At 44.3% G+C, this 16955-nt stretch overlaps 2 protein-coding genes across 7 annotated transcripts in view; one reads left to right on the forward strand and one right to left on the reverse strand.

The window, feature by feature from the left end:
• Nucleotides 1-1050: 1050 nt before the first annotated feature.
• Nucleotides 1051-11256, forward strand: esrp1 (epithelial splicing regulatory protein 1). Of its 4 annotated transcripts, none has more exons than XM_062539375.1 (16): nt 1051-1465; nt 1549-1677; nt 2577-2681; nt 3373-3487; nt 3713-3808; nt 4085-4139; nt 4399-4509; nt 4627-4759; nt 4913-4955; nt 5884-6245; nt 7068-7322; nt 7514-7718; nt 8397-8517; nt 8648-8750; nt 9362-9427; nt 9683-11256. In XM_062539375.1, exons 1-16 carry the CDS (start codon nt 1334-1336, stop codon nt 9803-9805), a joined length of 2154 nt encoding a protein of 717 aa, XP_062395359.1. In that variant the 5' UTR covers nt 1051-1333; the 3' UTR covers nt 9806-11256. The 4 variants fall into 4 exon arrangements, with proteins under 4 accessions (XP_062395359.1, XP_062395361.1, XP_062395363.1 ...); XM_062539377.1 differs by having other exon boundaries at nt 7514-7706; XM_062539379.1 differs by having other exon boundaries at nt 9362-9446; nt 9683-9807.
• A 224-nt stretch (nt 11257-11480) lies between these two features.
• The window catches only part of epb41l4b (erythrocyte membrane protein band 4.1 like 4B), a 17635-nt gene continuing 12160 nt past the window's right edge, over nt 11481-16955 (reverse strand). The window contains exons 16-23 of one of the 3 annotated variants that reach the window (XM_062539381.1): nt 16224-16360; nt 15982-16073; nt 15347-15433; nt 14736-14785; nt 14346-14405; nt 14059-14182; nt 13710-13789; nt 11481-13436 (exon numbers count right to left, since the gene is read on the reverse strand). In XM_062539381.1, the coding sequence (XP_062395365.1) occupies nt 13367-13436; nt 13710-13789; nt 14059-14182; nt 14346-14405; nt 14736-14785; nt 15347-15433; nt 15982-16073; nt 16224-16360 (700 nt within the window). In that variant the 3' untranslated portion in view covers nt 11481-13366. Of the gene's footprint in view, nt 13440-13709; nt 13790-14058; nt 14183-14345; nt 14406-14735; nt 14786-15346; nt 15434-15981; nt 16074-16223; nt 16361-16955 lie in introns of all 3 variants that reach the window. The other 2 variants (XM_062539380.1, XM_062539382.1) reach the window with 2 other exon arrangements.

The following is a 16955-nucleotide window of genomic DNA, read 5'->3' on the forward strand; positions in this document are numbered from 1 at the left end:
ATTATGAAAATATGTTATATTGCCAATGCTTATATATAGCCTCCACTTTGCCTCGATCAGCTGACAAATGCAACGAATTCCCTCGGCTGAGAATGTATAGGCTATCTTTCATAGAGAATATTATATGGAGAAAGATTCTGGCGGTCTTAAAAAACTCTCGCCTTGCGAAGAGAGGCGCTTACAATTTGCGCTCCAATAATGTATCTTCCAAGTAGCCTACGTCGACATTGTGGGGTGTGGTTAACCGCAAACCTCGGGTTAACCAAGATCATAACCTGCTCGGAGCAGGTTTGAGATGCAGCGTAAATTGCCATGGCAGCATACCTAGGTTAAAACCTATCCACCTTTCGTAGTACGGGTTAACCGGGAAGTTACGCCACACGTGATCAACTTACTCTCGAAGTTACCCAGCTAAGCCAGTAACCCCGCTTCGTAGTACAGGCCCCAGGAGACAAATTCCTTGTTTGTTTATGCAAACCTGCCAATACAAACACACAGACAGACAGACAGACAGACACACACACACACACACACACACACACTCTCTCTCTCTCTCTCTCTCTCTCTCTCACACACACACACACACACACTCACTCACACACACACACACACACACACACACACACACACACACACACACACACACACACACACACACACACACACACACACACACACACACACACACACACACATGTTTATTACAGTATTATGTCCATGTACATGTGTGTGCGTGTGTGTGTGTGTGTGTGTGTGGAGGGGGGGGGGGGGGGTCCTACTGACACCTTCAGAGAAGAATTAGCCTAATAGGTCTATTCAGACTGTGAAGAATGTGTGATAACGCGCGCCTATGAGGGAGTCGACAAGCATTCTCTGCTCTGAAACAGATGAGATTTTTTTCCGCATGCCATGCCACGTCCCTGCTCTTGAGGGGCCAATCAACAGTAAGCTCTCTAAAGGCAGGTATCTGTTACCTGAGTCACGTGACAAGTGGACAGGTAGGTCGACCCACGCAGACACTCACACACCCTTACACACTTAACACACAATCTCCACTGGGAGCAGTTCGTCGCAATGCGCGACTCAAGACTTCTGCTGCTTACTTTGGATTAACCTTCGCGACCAGAACATTTCATCCTTACAACCCCTAGCCAACTAAAATTCAAACTGCTGAAAGTGAATCTTGTTGAGTTATGTGTGGTAGGCTATAGGCTATGTGCGCGCGTGTGTGAAAGTGTTTACGAAACGAAGCTACGCTACCTGTTCTGTCTTACTTTGGATGTGAATCTTTTGGGCTGGAATTTAGTGTTTTTCTTGGACTTATTGTGGGAAAATGACAGAGAAACTGGATTGTCTTGTGGCCTTATTTGTGTCAACATCAGGCGCAAATGGAGATGAGTTAGGCGCTGATGAGAGGGAGCTCGTGCAGCTGGTCTGGCAGGTCGTGGATCTGGAAAGCAATACGGTAATCTATAGGCTGACATACCCTTCGAGTGTCCGTGCCTGTGTGTGTTCTGACACCATGAAACGTATTTCTGTTCCTCACAGACGGGGGAGATAAATGAGATTGTGGTCCGACCAGAGGTGGAGGACCTGGATCCTGACATCCTAGAGCAGGCAGGACTAACTGCGCAGAGCGTTCAAGCCTCAGAACCGCTGGAACAGGCCGTCAAACAGGTGCGCTAAACATCTTCATACTTTCTGGGAGTTGCCACATCAAAAATGAGGGGGAAAAATAACTAATACACCAACCATATAGGTTGCCAAAAAAATTCAATCATTTCGTCCTATAAGGTTCTATCTGACATTTTTGTCAAAATTGAGTTAGGCCTACTGATAGCATATTCTTCTGTGACAAGAAGGTGAGTGGTGAGGTGTTTCTTGTAGTTATAGGCCAATGCATTTTTGGACATGATATCTAAAGAGTTTTGTTTCGCTTATCACTATGGAATTCTAAAACTTTGAAGCTCAATATCTCAGAACTACTCAGAATGTAGATAGAACCCTATAATTCTATAGGGATTGGTAGACATTCTGTGCCAAGCAGCACACTTTTTAGACTCCACCTATGTTTCTGTAGGCCTACTGTAGGTACTGAAAGTGAAGGGGCCATATTTGTTGTCATTGATATAGTTTAAAATATGAAGTCAATTAATTAGCTTTTATTAACTATGGGAGTGTATGGATCATTTGCCATTGATAACCTGGTGGTGCACTCATTTTGTAGGCCTACTGCACAATAGCCTATAACTAATCTCTGAAGGGTGACTATTGGCCCGGGCTGGCAAAATATTAGGGAGAACTAATCCTTATAGCAACATACACTACTGCGCCAAACATCAAACTTTAACTTAGGCCTACCAGCCTCACTGAAGCATTTAACACAAGTGGGAAAATGTGTTAACATTGTTTATTGGAAAATAGTAGATATGTTATTAACTTCTGCTGAACGGTAGTAGGCTACTAGAGGACAATTTTGTGCAGTCTCCACAAATATTTAAGATATGTGTGCTATTGGCTTTAATCAATTGTGTTTAATCTGTACTTACAATGATGGCATGTGTGTCACTGTGTAGTTTAACAGTCGTCTGAGTGCAGAAGTGAACCAGCGCCATTTCTGTTTCTGCACGGATGGACAGGGACACATACGACAGGTCATTCATCCAGAGACCTCCAAAAAGGTACACTTTTAAACTCTCTCTCTCTCTCTCTCTCTCTCTCACACACACACACACACACACATACACACACACACACACGCGCATAATAACCTTTATACCACTGCTCAGATGGCTCTGCCACTGCTTAGTGTGTTTAGTCAAATGTCCTATTGTGATGCGCTATTTGGAACGTGCATTATTTTTTGATATACCACACGGCTATGAAGTAATTCCCTTCTTTTGGTCTTATTACACTTGAATATTAATTCGCCAATGTGAATGTAACGGTAAAAACAGCAACGTTGTATCTAAGACAGCGGCAATATAAACGAAAATGATAGTAGCAGTGGTATAAGCGGGATAATGAACTCCGCGCCCTGTGCGTTTCTAGGAAAATAATGCACTTATCGAAGTGTAAAGTCCCCTCCGCCTGCGGCGTCGGGTCCTTATTACCACTTCGAACGTGCATTATTTTCCTATAAACGCACGGCGCGTCGTTGATTATCCCTTACATGTCTTATAGTGATATTGTCACCAGAAAAACTTCAGAGTGCATGGCCTTGTCTATCTTGCATTTACATGACCATGTACGTTGAGAATTCATTTGAAGATGATACCCGAATAGTTGCTTATTATCAAAACATGCTTCAGAAAGTGTCAAATGGATGGACTGTATACTGTGTCTTTAACGTAGACTGGTTGTACTCCACAGAACATTTCGCTGCCCACAAGTTTTTACTCCTTCTTTGATCTGCGCAAAGAATTCCAGAAGAGTCTCCCCTCCCTGGTCAAACAGACGGAGCTGGACCTGGCATTTATGTGCGACCGTATCCTTTACACACGGTCAAATCCACAACTTAACCAACAAGCTACTTTCATGGCTGCTGATGCCGATGCTATTTGGAAGGCCCTCTCAGTACCCATATCTCTAGATCCAGGGGAAGTGTTCAGTCTGGTGATACGGACATAAAGACGTGTTAGGCTGTTTCTTTTCATTGCTGTGACATGGAGTGATTATTTTGGGGGTTTGTTTTCCTGACAGTAGTGAATAGATCTGAATGTATGTGAGGACTCCTCGCTCCAGTTTGCTGCTTCCAAGATTCATCAGATAGTCAAAATCATCCAGGCTTTGAATACTGAGCCTGTGTGTGAGTATATTTTACTCTTTCACACACATACACACATATACAGAGACAGTCAGTCAGACAGACAAACAACACACACACACACACACACACACACACACACACACACACACACACAAACAAACACATACATGCACACAAACAAACACACACACACACACACACACACACACACACACACACACACACTTATTGTCAGGACTGCCATAACAGTTTCATAATGATTCACATTATCATGTATCGACCTATCTTCTGTGTCCTCTCTCTATTCTTGAACAGGCCATCAGTTCTCCAGTCCTGAAACTGTGAATATGAAGTTTGAGATTGGAACATAGTAAGTGACAGACCTGTACTCAACAATTATACTACTGTTGTAAAACAGTCACGTTTATCTTTGAACTTCAGAAGTGTTCCCATACAGGCCATTTTCATACTGCTAGTCAGGGAGTCAGTGGTGAGAACTAAAGCAGAACAATGACATAGGATGTAATGCGTGTGTGTGTGTGTGTGTGTGTGTGTGTGTGTGTGTGTGTGTGTGTGTGTGTGTGTGTGTGTGTGTGTGTGTGTGTGTGTGTGTGTGTGTGTGTGTGTAGCAGTCGTTTGGAGTGTGTGGATGACAACATGGTGATCAGGGCGCGGGGGCTCCCATGGCAGGCCTCAGATCAGGACATCGCCCGCTTCTTCAGAGGACTCAACATTGCCAAGTGTGTCCAGCACACACACACACACACATATACTCACAAACACAAACATATTCCATGTTGTTGTATCTAGATCTGTATACAGTAATACTGTAAATATGTGTGTTTGTGTGTTTGCAGAGGTGGAGCGGCGCTGTGTTTGAATGCCCAGGGGCGCAGGAATGGGGAGGCATTGGTTCGATTTGAGTCTCAGGAGCACAGAGACCTGGCCTTACAGAGACACAAGCATCATATGGGAAACCGATACATTGAGGTACCCACATCTGCTGCCCAACATCCTGGCTCTTCCACATAGAACACATGCATACACATGCACACTCATACGCAAACTAGCGGTATATATTGCTGTATACTACTGTAATACTGCATTGTAACAATGTAATAATGATGATTTGTTCTGTGGTAGGTCTACAAGGCCACAGGAGAGGACTTCTTGAAGATTGCTGGTGGTAAGCTACTTCCATTCCCATGTTCCAATATCATAACATGCTAATCTTGATAGTTCTTATCTAATTATGTTATGGTTTGTATAATAGTATTGTTTTGTTATAATTTGTCCATTGTTAGAATTTGACATTTATTCTGCTATTGTCCTTAAATTTAGCCTTACCATGCTATAGTTATTGTTATTATATAATTAACTGAGTGACTTATTTGATTGCTATTCTCAAGTTTTTATTTCTCATTAGGTTAGTGCTTAATTGATTGTTTTATTGATAATATTGCTATTCTCCCTTTTTGTAATTGTTCACTGTTATTTAATTTGTATTGTTATTTTTTTGTATGTCGCTTTGGACAAAGGCGTCTTCTAAATAACCATAACCATAACCATAACCATAACCATAATTAACTCAGTAATTCAGTAATGATCTGAAACACAGGGATGTTCCTTCCTATACAGTAAAAGTACGTACACTCTGGATTTCTCATAAATGTTCTCATCCATATGTGGTTAGCGAGAAGGTTTCTGTGAGGGATGTAGATTTGGGGGAGTGAGACATTGGCAGCGACTTTGTATTTCTCACACTTGTAATAGTTTTAGAATGGACAGCATTTATATGAATGTAGATAAACTTCATCAGAATTAGTTTTGGTTTTGGTTGCTTATGGTAGGATCCTTACTATGTGGATCTGACAATCTCAGCGTAACCATGGACAAAGCGAAGTGTCTCAGCAACGATCATATGAGGCTTTAAAACCTTGCCTCATTGTTAGCCCGCATCGGGTATATACTTCAGATATTGCTCTCCTTCAAAACCATGTTGAAGTGATTTATGCTGAACTACAGTATATAGAGTTTTTTTGAAGGAGCCTACCCTACATACTTGAAAAGAGATAGCTCACAGTATGCCCATATGTCCACTCTGTGTTGACCAGGATGCTCCAGTGAGGTGGCTCACTTCCTGTCTGGAGAGGGCCATGTGATAGTGCGCATGCGCGGGCTCCCCTTCAGTGCCACCACTCAGCAGGTGCTCCAGTTCTTCTCAGGGTGCCCAGCCATGGATGCCAAAGGAGAGGGCGTGTGCCATGTGAAAGGGCCCGCCAGCGGGGGATGCCAGGTTGCAGGTGGCACTGCGGGGATCCTGTTGGTCCGCTACGCTGATGGGCGGCCCACGGGCGACGCCTTTGTGCTGTTCTCCGCGGAGGAGCAGGCTCAGCTGGCCCTGAAGAAGCACAAGCAGCGCCTCGGGAAACGCTACATCGAGCTGTTCAAGAGCACAGCTGCTGAGGTCACACAGGTGTGTGTGTGTGTGTGTGTGTGTGTGAGAGAGAGTGTCAGGTTGCATGCCAAAGCATTTAACATGTTTGATTTGTTAAGGTGCCAGTGCGATGATATGTGCATGATTGAACGATAATTGAATTGATAATTGAACGATTTCAATTCAAGAGTAATGAACTAGAGTTGTGCCTCTGTATGGGTGTGTGTGTGTGTGTGTGTGTGTGTGTGTGTTTGCACACTCTTTGTCTGTGCCAGAGTGAGCACACTCACTATCCATGCACACACCTCATTGAGCAAACATGGCTAACAGGGCAGTAAAATATTAGCTTCCTTTGTACTTGAGCTCATTATCATAAACTCCATAAGTCCTTCAGAATCATGCCAGCCCACCCAAGAGGTCAGTTATATATGTGTGATATATGCATTTCTTATTCCAGTGCACATACACAACACTCCAGTAATTTAGCTATCCATTCTCTGTTCAAAAACAGTCCTGGTTTTGTTTGAAACAAAATTTCTTAGACAGAGCCACACAGCATGACAGCCTATCAACATGTTGCTTCAGAGGCACAGAGTGGTGGTGGTGGTCGGGGGGGGGGGGGGGGGGGGGGGGGGGTAGTTTATTGTTAAGCCTGTTGAGCTCAAATTACAATATCTAGCCAGGATCACAGACTGCCTTTAATCCTCAGACATCTCAGAAATGACTCAGCACTTAGTGATGTTACTAATGAGAGAACTCCAACCAGCTGGCAACCTCTGAGTCCCTGGATTGTTTTCACCTGTGCGTGTCAGAGTGTGTGACTTGTCGAATATCATCTATTGTCATCCATGTGTCCGTCAGGTTTGCAACAGGTTCTCCTCAACACCTTTGATTTCAGTGGCACCTTCACCACTGGTTTCTATGATGCCATCACCCTTGGCAACTGGAGTGTTGCCCTTAGCAACAGGTGCATATCCATTGACAACGGCCATTCGTGACTGTGTGCATTTGCGAGGTTTGCCCTACGACACAACCATACTGAACATTCTGGAGTTCCTGGGGGAATTCACCGCAGATATTGCACCACATGGAGTCCACATGGTGCTTAACGCACAGGTAACATACGCACATACGCACTTATGCACCCTTATTCACACACATGCAGATTACATTAACAGTGTGTGTGTGTGTGTGTGTGTGTGTGTGTGTGTGTGTGTGTGTGTGTGTGTGTGTGTGTGTGTGTGTGTGTGTGTGTGTGTGTGTGTGTGTGTGTGTGTGTGTGTGTGTGTGTGTGTGTGTGTGTGAAGGGCCGTCCGTCTGGCGAGTGCTTCATCCAGATGTCCTCTCCGGAGCGAGCCTTCCTGACAGCACAGCGGTGTCATCGCCATCTGTTGAAGGAGCGCTGTGTGGAGGTGTTCCAGTGCTCCAATGACGACATGCGTCTTTTACTGAGGGGCGGGGTTATGTGCCCAAGTGGGCGGGGCTTGTCCCCACCACCATGTAAGTTACGGCGTAAGTGTGCTGGGGCAGGGTGCTTTCCCATTGGCTGGTAGGTGTGGGAGCTCTGTCACTCAATCTAGATCAATCTCTTCAGGTGTGGGGAATCATGGTATGTTTCTTTCCTCATAAAATGGAGGATTTGGGATGATCATATCGCCAAGGGAGGCTAAATCAAGCTGTCACCCAAACCTGGTGCAGGGATGACCTGTAGAAATTCGGTAGAGATTTGCTGATGGGGTGGACGAGGTGTTCTAGCATAATGGTGTTGATGGATGTGAATGTTGGTGTGTCCGCACATAGCCACTATTGAATTGCATCTGTTGATTGAAAGTCAGCTTTGGCTCCCGTTCAGATCATTTGATGAAACACTACTACTGCAAACAAGCTGGGAAGAGGAAGGTGCATAGTGCATCATGTACAAGTCACTGTAGAACATGTAGAATACACAGTCACAGCTCTGTGGCGCATCAGCAATCAAATTGATCACATGGGAAGTTCCATGGAGTACCTCTTCCCATCCTGTTGGTAGGAGAGCTCACTCTTCTCTTCATCAGTGTGCTGTTTCACAGACGCTAACGCTGCACAGATTTCACTTGCGTAGATGTATTGCAGCTGTGTGCGTGTAGCTCGCAGGGTGCTCTGTGAGTGTGGCTAAAGGAGATGAACATATTTGAATATTTGCATTCGCAGGCATCTCCAACCCCTCGTACTTTCCACATATGGGGATGATGCTTCCCATGGAAGCTCTTTATCCAGCGCACTACCTGGTCAACACGCCTCAACTGCCCTTTTACACTGCCTACTACCCCAGGTACAACCCTTATATGTCCAGGCAGTGGGTGCACCACATGGACGCTCCCCACAGCTGTACATGCTAATGTGCTGTCCTGTATCAGTGCAGCCGTGTGGCTCTGCTAACGATGTGCTGTTGCACTCCCCAGTCCCCCAGGCTCCCCGCCACCGCTGGGCTTCTACCAGTCAGGATCCTCCCAGTGCCACACCTTACCTGCACCTGCACACGCCCTCCCCAGTGCAGTCAACCAGGTAACCCCTCAGGACACACACACACACACACACACACACACACACACACACATACAGGCACACCTGTTGGGTCAAAATATCCCTTCCTTATTACGTACCAGTGCATACACATGCACATGCACGTGCGCACACACACACACACACACACACACACACACACTTACACTTACAGAGAGAGAGAGAGAAAGAGAGAGAAACAGGTTGCTGTTCAGGGGCAGCTTTAGAGTGGATGAGTGAATTGAGGATGGGAAACCTGAGTGACATGTTGTTCATTGAGGTCGTCTGTATAGCATATAATCTGCTAATAGCAACAGCCTCTCCTCCTGGAGATTGTATTGTGAACCTGATGGCTCACCCACTCCTACAACCTGAAGAACAAGCCGAGCCTCCCCAAATCCACCACACAGGTTTGGGTGGGGTGCACTTGGCTTTAAAACCAGTGTCAACTTGAGTCAGAGTTTTGCATGTGTGTACACACACACACACACATACACAGAAAGAGAAAGAGAGAGAGAGACCCATATTAAAGAGGGACACAGTCTCACACACATCAATTTCTTATGCCTCAGTGAAACACCTTCTTTCTCACACACATCTTCATTTTTGTCCAGTATTCACCTCCTGATGGCCTCTCACACACACTTGAGCACACCCACCTCACCCACCCTAAAGAATGGGTGTGTATTTAACAGGGAGGTAAGGGAGGATTATAAACCCTGTGTCTCTTGGTGCATGTGTGTATGGGTGGGGCAGTCAGTGAATGAGGCTATGAATGTGTGTGTGCGTGTGTGTGTGTGTGTGTGCGTTAGCTGTGGTGTTGGGAGAAGGGTGCGGTGTGTGGGTCTGTAGGTAAAATCCTTCAGAGGTTAAAGGGCATTGTGATGGGAGAAGGGCCAAGTAACACAGCTGAATATCGCCTTCCCCTTTCGCAGGTCAACAACAATGACGTCCTGCTCACAGTTCCTGCCTTACTCTCTGCCAAGCAGCCAGTCACAGAACAGAGTCTGGGAGTTGGAGCTTTGCTGGATCTGCAGATGTCTTGGAACAGGACATAAGTTTAGGACAGCTGAATACATTGAACAGTAGCTGTGCATTGTATTTGTGTTCTTAGAATATTCATTTAGTTATTTATACAGAACTGTTCATGGTGCAGTCCGTTGTGCTGTGAAAAAAAAAACCAAATTCTCCCATACCTAAACAATGACATACCTGAAGGATAATAGTGAACAGTTGTTCCTTGTTTTCTGTGTATGTTGTGTGGGACATACAGTAGTAGAGTAATACTGGAGTAAAAGGCTTGCAGAATTACATCATCATTGTAAGTCTAGAAGCATTTTATTGTTTTGACAACAGCTACTTATTGCACCTAAAACACCAAAATGTCTAAAATGTGTTCTACTGTGTGTGTGTGTGTGTGTGTGTGTGTGTGTATGTGTGTGTGTGTGTGTGTGAAAGAGAGAGAAAGAGAGAGTGAGAGAGCGTAAAGATAGTCCATGTTTACATGTTTGTCCTCAAAAAGTAGTTTTTTTGTGTAAGCATGAAAACCTAGTTCTTTTCTAATGTCCGATGTGGTTCACCTAGTTCTCAGGGAACTCCAGGAGTTTTTTTTCTTACAGCAAATGCACATTACCTCCAGATGTAGCAGGTCCCTTATGCAAAGTGACCAAAAACCACACGTACAGCATACTTTCTTCTCAGTCTGTGTGCTTTCAGGGAAGCATACCCCTGAATGCGGTGAACTTAACTTGCTCTACAAGTTGAGCTGCGGAGAGGTTCAAAGAGACCCAATCCAGGAGGCCCAGATCATTCATAATTACAGAGAACATACTGTAATTCTACTGATGTGTTCCATCACAGAATATCATAGCATACCACTCTGTAAGTGCCTGTGAGACAGATGGACAGAAACATCTTCTCAGATTATAAAATATATTTTAATTATGTATTTTGTACGTTTTGTACGTACATACACCTATGTATGTACATGTCTACTTTTTTGTATGTAGTTGAATGTAGTTTTTAGGTCTTTGAATTGGCTTTTTTGGAAAAAAAATATATTTTTTAAAAATAAGACTTTCCTTTGTGAATGAAGTTGTTACATTTTTATTGTGTTTACAATGTATGCCAAATTGAAATGCACTGTTGATTCAGAAAATCCTCATGCTTCATGTGTGTGTGTCATGAAAACAATGCTTGCCATCAATTCCAAGTCTTTTCCAAGATGAAAATACCAGGCAGTGCAGTACTCCAAACAGCTGCCTCCAAAAATCACAAGTGGATCATGATGTGAATGAGCTCCTCTGATCAACAAAGAACTTCCCTCACCCATAGCAGTGTGCATGTGTGTGTCTAAACTGGGAGCATATTGTATGTAGGTGTGCTTTTAAAGTGTGTCTGCATCTACATAAGGCTTCCTTCTGTACAGTACAGTAGATGACTAAGTTCAAATGTAACACAATGTGATGTAATTTGACACAGAACCCGAATAAAGAAACTGAAGCTGAAACTGTTTTGATTGACAATTAAGTACCACTGTGTTGACAGGACCTGAAGTAATAAATGTGCAGGGGCTTACAATACCTAACCAAGATGTCTGTACCGTACACGCTACTAATGTGGAAAAAGAAAATAGCCGTAACCCTAGTCAGTTAATCTTTCTGTTTGTGTGTGTGTGTGTGTGTGTGTGTGTGTGTGTACAAAAACAAGATGTGTCACATTAGCATTTTAAAGTCACTTGAATTTATTTACAATGATGTGAAATACTGATGAGGCTTAAGAAAACTGTCCACATGGAGATAGAAATACAGGCTTAGCTGCCTTCTAAGTGCAGCTCTGAGAACAGGAAATTGGACACTTCTCCTTTACAAAGACTCTTGTTTACACATGTCCGTCATTCAGAAATAATCTATTGACAAACATCTCTGTAAAAAGACTGATGTACTTCATATCTATAAGAAAGAAGGAGTTTAAGAATTTGGAATTTCAGGTGGGAGTTGCACAGCGGTGGTGTCTGCTGCCCTCCTCTGGTCACTGGTCATGCCTGCATTGGACGAATGTGGGTCAGTAAGTTCAGGCGCTATTAGGATAAAATGCTATTAGGACTGAAATGTCTCTGTGCCAAAAGTGATCTATTCAGGGGATGAGGAGGGATTTTTGACATTTTCTCCCCATTTGTTCACGTCAGTAACACACGCTTAAAAGCTCTTGTCATGAAGCATCATTTACAAAGCTTACACTCTCTCTCCCTCTTCCCCTCTCTCTGTCTGTCTCTGCACAGAGCACAGCACACCATACCTCTTCAACCTGATACATTTCCTCACACACCAAATAAAATTCAACAACACACACACACACACACACACACACACACACACACACACACACACACACACACACACACACACACACACACACACACACACACACACACACACACACACACACACACACACACACTCAAACATTTTCACTCATTAAAGCGATCTAATGGGTTGTCTCCCAGTGTGGAGAGAGAGGGTTGAGAGAGGGACGGAGGGCTGATCCCATTGACTCTCTCCCTCCCCATTAAGAGTGGCAGCCACACGAGAGCAGTACAAATCCCCATAGCCTGTGCACAATCAGCACTATATTAGCGTCTGACACTGCTAGAAATTGCAACGGTCCCACCAGGACTTTAGGACCGCAATGAAAAAAGGCTTATTTCTTCCATAAACTTTCAAAGCAATTAAATCAATGCGAAATGCTTTGGCAGCACTGGCAGATTAGAATGGTATGACAGAGTGAGATGGCACTTGTGTAGTTCTTGAATGATTCATATCAGTCCAATGGAGACAGGTAGTAGGCATCCAAAAGTAAAAAATACATATATACACTAGGGAGATCTGTCAGACTGTTTCTTCAAGTCTGGTTATTGAGACCAAAAGAACAGATTGGTGAGCAAGAGGATAAAAATTGGATGAATTTCTTGGACGTTGCTTGGCAACTGTGTCCAAAACAACACAACATAGATATCACTCCACCAGTCCGCATGCTGATGGATGGGATGTGTTGTCTTTTACCATCTCTCTCTCCCTCCCTCCCTCTCTCTCTATCTACCTCAATCTCCCTCTCTCTCACACACATACAAACATTCTTTCATTCTTTCTTTCTTTCTCTCTCTGACTGACTGACTCACTCACAAGCGTTCTCTTTCATAAACATACAATTTGGTTTCACACATGCACATCACTCACTCTGTTAATGTCCTTTTCTCTCACACACAGTCACCCTCATTATCTTTCTCTCTTGATCTCTCTCTCTCTCACACACACACACACACACACACACACACACACACACGTAAATACCCTGAAGACTTGACACTAAAAACCCAGTACTAAATATCAAAGGCGTCACACAAGATTAAACTAAGAGCCCAAATCAGGCTCCATCTCATATTGAACCTTTTTGTAACATCTGCATATCCAGCCAACAATGTCTGAGTTGTTCTTGTGGTATTTAAATGACCAATTATTTAAGGAGACTTCAGGAAATCTGAAAGTACTTCAAAATATACCAATGTAAATGTATTGATGTGTGTGTGTGTGTGTGTGTGTGTGTGTGTCTATGTATAAATCTCAGAGTTCGGTCATCAGTAGAGTCCTCAGCAGTTTTTCTCTGTCCATTTTCAGATCCTCCGTACTACTACTACTGCACACACACATACATAGACAGATACAAAAATACACACACACACACACACACAGAAACAAAAACACAGACGTAGACACACACAGAAACACACACACAAAGTCAAGAGAGAGGTTGAGTCAGGTTGGGCTCATTCAGTCTTTTTCCTCTGTGTCCATGCAAGCTAATGACTCAGAGTGTGTGGGCATGCACATGCATGTGTGTATTTGTGTGTGAGCATGCATGTACTGTATGTGTGTGCATGTGTGTGTATGTGTGTGTGTGTCTCACCTCTCAGTATGTGCTGGCTTGCAGGGCAGTAGGTGTGGGATGGAGGTCTGGTAGAACAGTGGAGAGTCACACTTGTCCATCTGCCACAGAAAAATAGAGCAGTCACACATAAGCTCACACACCACACACTCCCAAAATACACCAAAACACACACACACCCACATGCTGCCCACTCACACATACAAAAACACCCACATACACAGGCAAAGGCCCACACACATGGATGCACATGCACACACATGGACACACACACATGGACACACACACACACACACACACACACACACACACACACATATGGGTGGCTGTATCTGTTTATCCAGTGCACACAAACACACAGTGTCATTACCGGCGGGTATATGGGTGGTTGTATCTGTTTATCCAGTGAGCTGATGGAGCCTGATTTTCCCATGCTGCTTTGTGAGGAGATTGCTGCAAGGGCCTCTGGGAGATCATCTTCATCACTATGGTTACTACAGAGCAAACAGCCAGAGGCAACACATGAGCCCAGTGCTTAAACATGCTGTGTGTGTGTGTGTGTGTGTGTGTGTGTGTGTGTGTGTGTGTGTGTGTGTGTGTGTGTGTGTGTGTATGTGTGTGTGTGTGTGTGTACGCACGCATGTAATTGTAACTCACAAGCTAAACTGTCTGACCAGTCTTCGGCGGCGATCTTTAGGTTTTTCTGCCTCCTGAGACCTAAATAATAAAGATAAACAAAATAGACTGCAAATTTTGTGACAGCTCAATATAATACCTTTAGACTAGCATATAAGTGCATTTACAGGTGAGCGTGTGTGTGTGTGTGTATGTGCAGTGTAATAACAGTAATCTTATAAGAGCAGAATAAATGTGGCTATGTTGTATGAACGACATATACAGATATGTGCAGTGTAGTAGCAGTATCATTATAAGAGCAGTAAGCATACTATACATAGATGCAGTGTATTAAGATAATGTATAGAACAACAGAATACATATGGATCTGAATACACACAGCTAGTGTGTGAGAAAGGCTGAGAGCATTACCTGGCAGGCTGTGCTGCAGGGGAGGAATGTTCCGGCTCCCCCTTTGATACCTAACAGCAGATCAAGATGTCTGATCAGTACCAGTGAGAGTGAAATCATTAAAGCCACTTCACATCCTGACTCAGAGACTTCGGAGAGGCCTCTGGATTCTAATCTGCTATGAGGAGATAGTTACAATTTCTCTGCCATGGAAATTAATCAGTCAGGCTAGAAATGATAAGCCATGCATTTGAATTGATAGGATTTCATTCATTATTAAATTGGAAGGTTTGGGAGAGAAACGGGGAATAAAAATGTTTTCACTACTAGATGAACATCTGACAAATAGAGGTCACCATCTTACAGACTGAGGTCACACAGTCTTCCCTTCTGCATGTCAAAGAGATAAGATGAGCCATTACATAACAACCATGACAAGGCTCACACCGAGGTCTCATTCAACCCAGCCCATCCTCCACCCTAATCCCTCTGAGTCTACAGGCAAAGCAGCCCAATGAAGCAGCCCCCCCCAGGCCAAGTCAGCGAAGAGCAGCCCAGAGCCTCATCACAGCCTGGTGACCTGTAGCCTGACCCTGCGCTGACTGATCGCAGATCAGCTATCGCTCACTCACCCGGAGGACGTTGCTCTTCTTCATCTGCTCCTCCAGGAGGGAGGGCGACGAGGGCAGGCTCTTCTCAGACAAGGGCTTCTCCTCCGCCTGACCGTGAGAGTTTAATATCACCGTTATTATTATTGCTACCGCTGCTGCTGCTGCTGCTGCTGCTGCTGTTGTTGTCATAGGCAAAGTGGGATTTGTTGGAGGGGGGCTGGGGGTGGCAGGGGATTTGTAATGCCAGGAACAAGTAGTGGTTGTGGGAACATTGCTCTGAGGCATACACTCATTTGGAAAAAAAGGTATTGATTCCTGTTTTCTCATTAAGAAAGACAAGCATCACACTAAGAATGCATTATTAAATATAAATCAGACAGGAAGAGAGGAAGAGAAAGAGAGAGAGAGAGAGAAGGAGCGAAGGTAGAAAAAGCTAAGAGAGGGAGAGGGAGAGAGAAAGAGAGAGTGAGAAAGAAAGTGTTTGAGACAGACGGGAGGAAGAGAGTTAAAGAGAGAGAGAAGGTATTACTTTCTCTTTCTCTCTAATCTGTCTCTTTTAATCCAACATTTCACCTCAGAAACTCTAAAATCCTCCTCTTTACAAGAGGACGGAAATCCCCCTCCTGTATTAAGGGAGTGTAATCCCCGCCTCTGACCGTGTTCATGTTGATGTGAAGAGTCGGCCATGGAGACGAATCCACCACTGCCTCCAGCTGCTGCTGCTGCTGTAGGGGTACAGCCCAGGCTTCTGAAACACACACACACACACACACACACACACACATTAACAGTCCCTCCCCCACAGTGGAGTTACAGAATGTACAGTACCGGCACACTCATGGACACACACACACACACACACACACACACACACACACAGCGTTCCGTGTGGACTCACTGGGCTTTGACAGCGTAAGGCCGAGTGCTTCTTGGTTGCTGTAGATGTGGTGGTGGCAGTAGTGGCGGATGGAGGAGTACGGCGCCTCATTCTCCTCCAGGCTGAAGCGATGGGCATCAGCACTGCTCATGGGGAAGCTACAAAACATCTCAACACTTAAAACAGCTCCAACTTTATGTAGACTTTTCAAGGAATTTGCCCCCATTGTGGAGGTATGCACACATACACACACACACAAAAGTTCAGACATTTTGAGATTCTGTACTTTTACAAGTCACCAAGAAGGATCTTTCATTTAAAGGAGCGATTTCATCTCAAGACGGGGGCTGTCCCCTGCATGGTCTTACTTATAAGTGCTTGTGTTATGCGCATGGGCTGTGTGCTGTGTGTTTTGGGTTAGCATTGTAGTATGTGTTTAGTAAATGGAACGGGTGCCCATTTGGAAGAGAAGAAAGGAGGCAGGACATGCCCTAAAATAGTTCCAAAGCAGCCAGTGCTTCAGAGGCATAGAGGGCAGTGAGGACATACTGTAGTGTACATAGACACTTTTATTTGCGTCTGTGTGCTGAATAACACGGTGTGAACAATAGAAAATGTGAACAATAGAAATGTGCAATGGAATATGCATAATGGATAATGATGAGTTGTTAAGTTGGATTGATGTTTATATTTCATCAAATCTTAATAAAGGGGGTTTGGGGAAATAGATGAAACTCACAAATCTTCCTCTTC

The sequence above is a fragment of the Sardina pilchardus genome, chromosome 6, assembly GCF_963854185.1.
Source record: "Sardina pilchardus chromosome 6, fSarPil1.1, whole genome shotgun sequence".
Lineage (NCBI taxonomy): Eukaryota > Metazoa > Chordata > Actinopteri > Clupeiformes > Clupeidae > Sardina > Sardina pilchardus.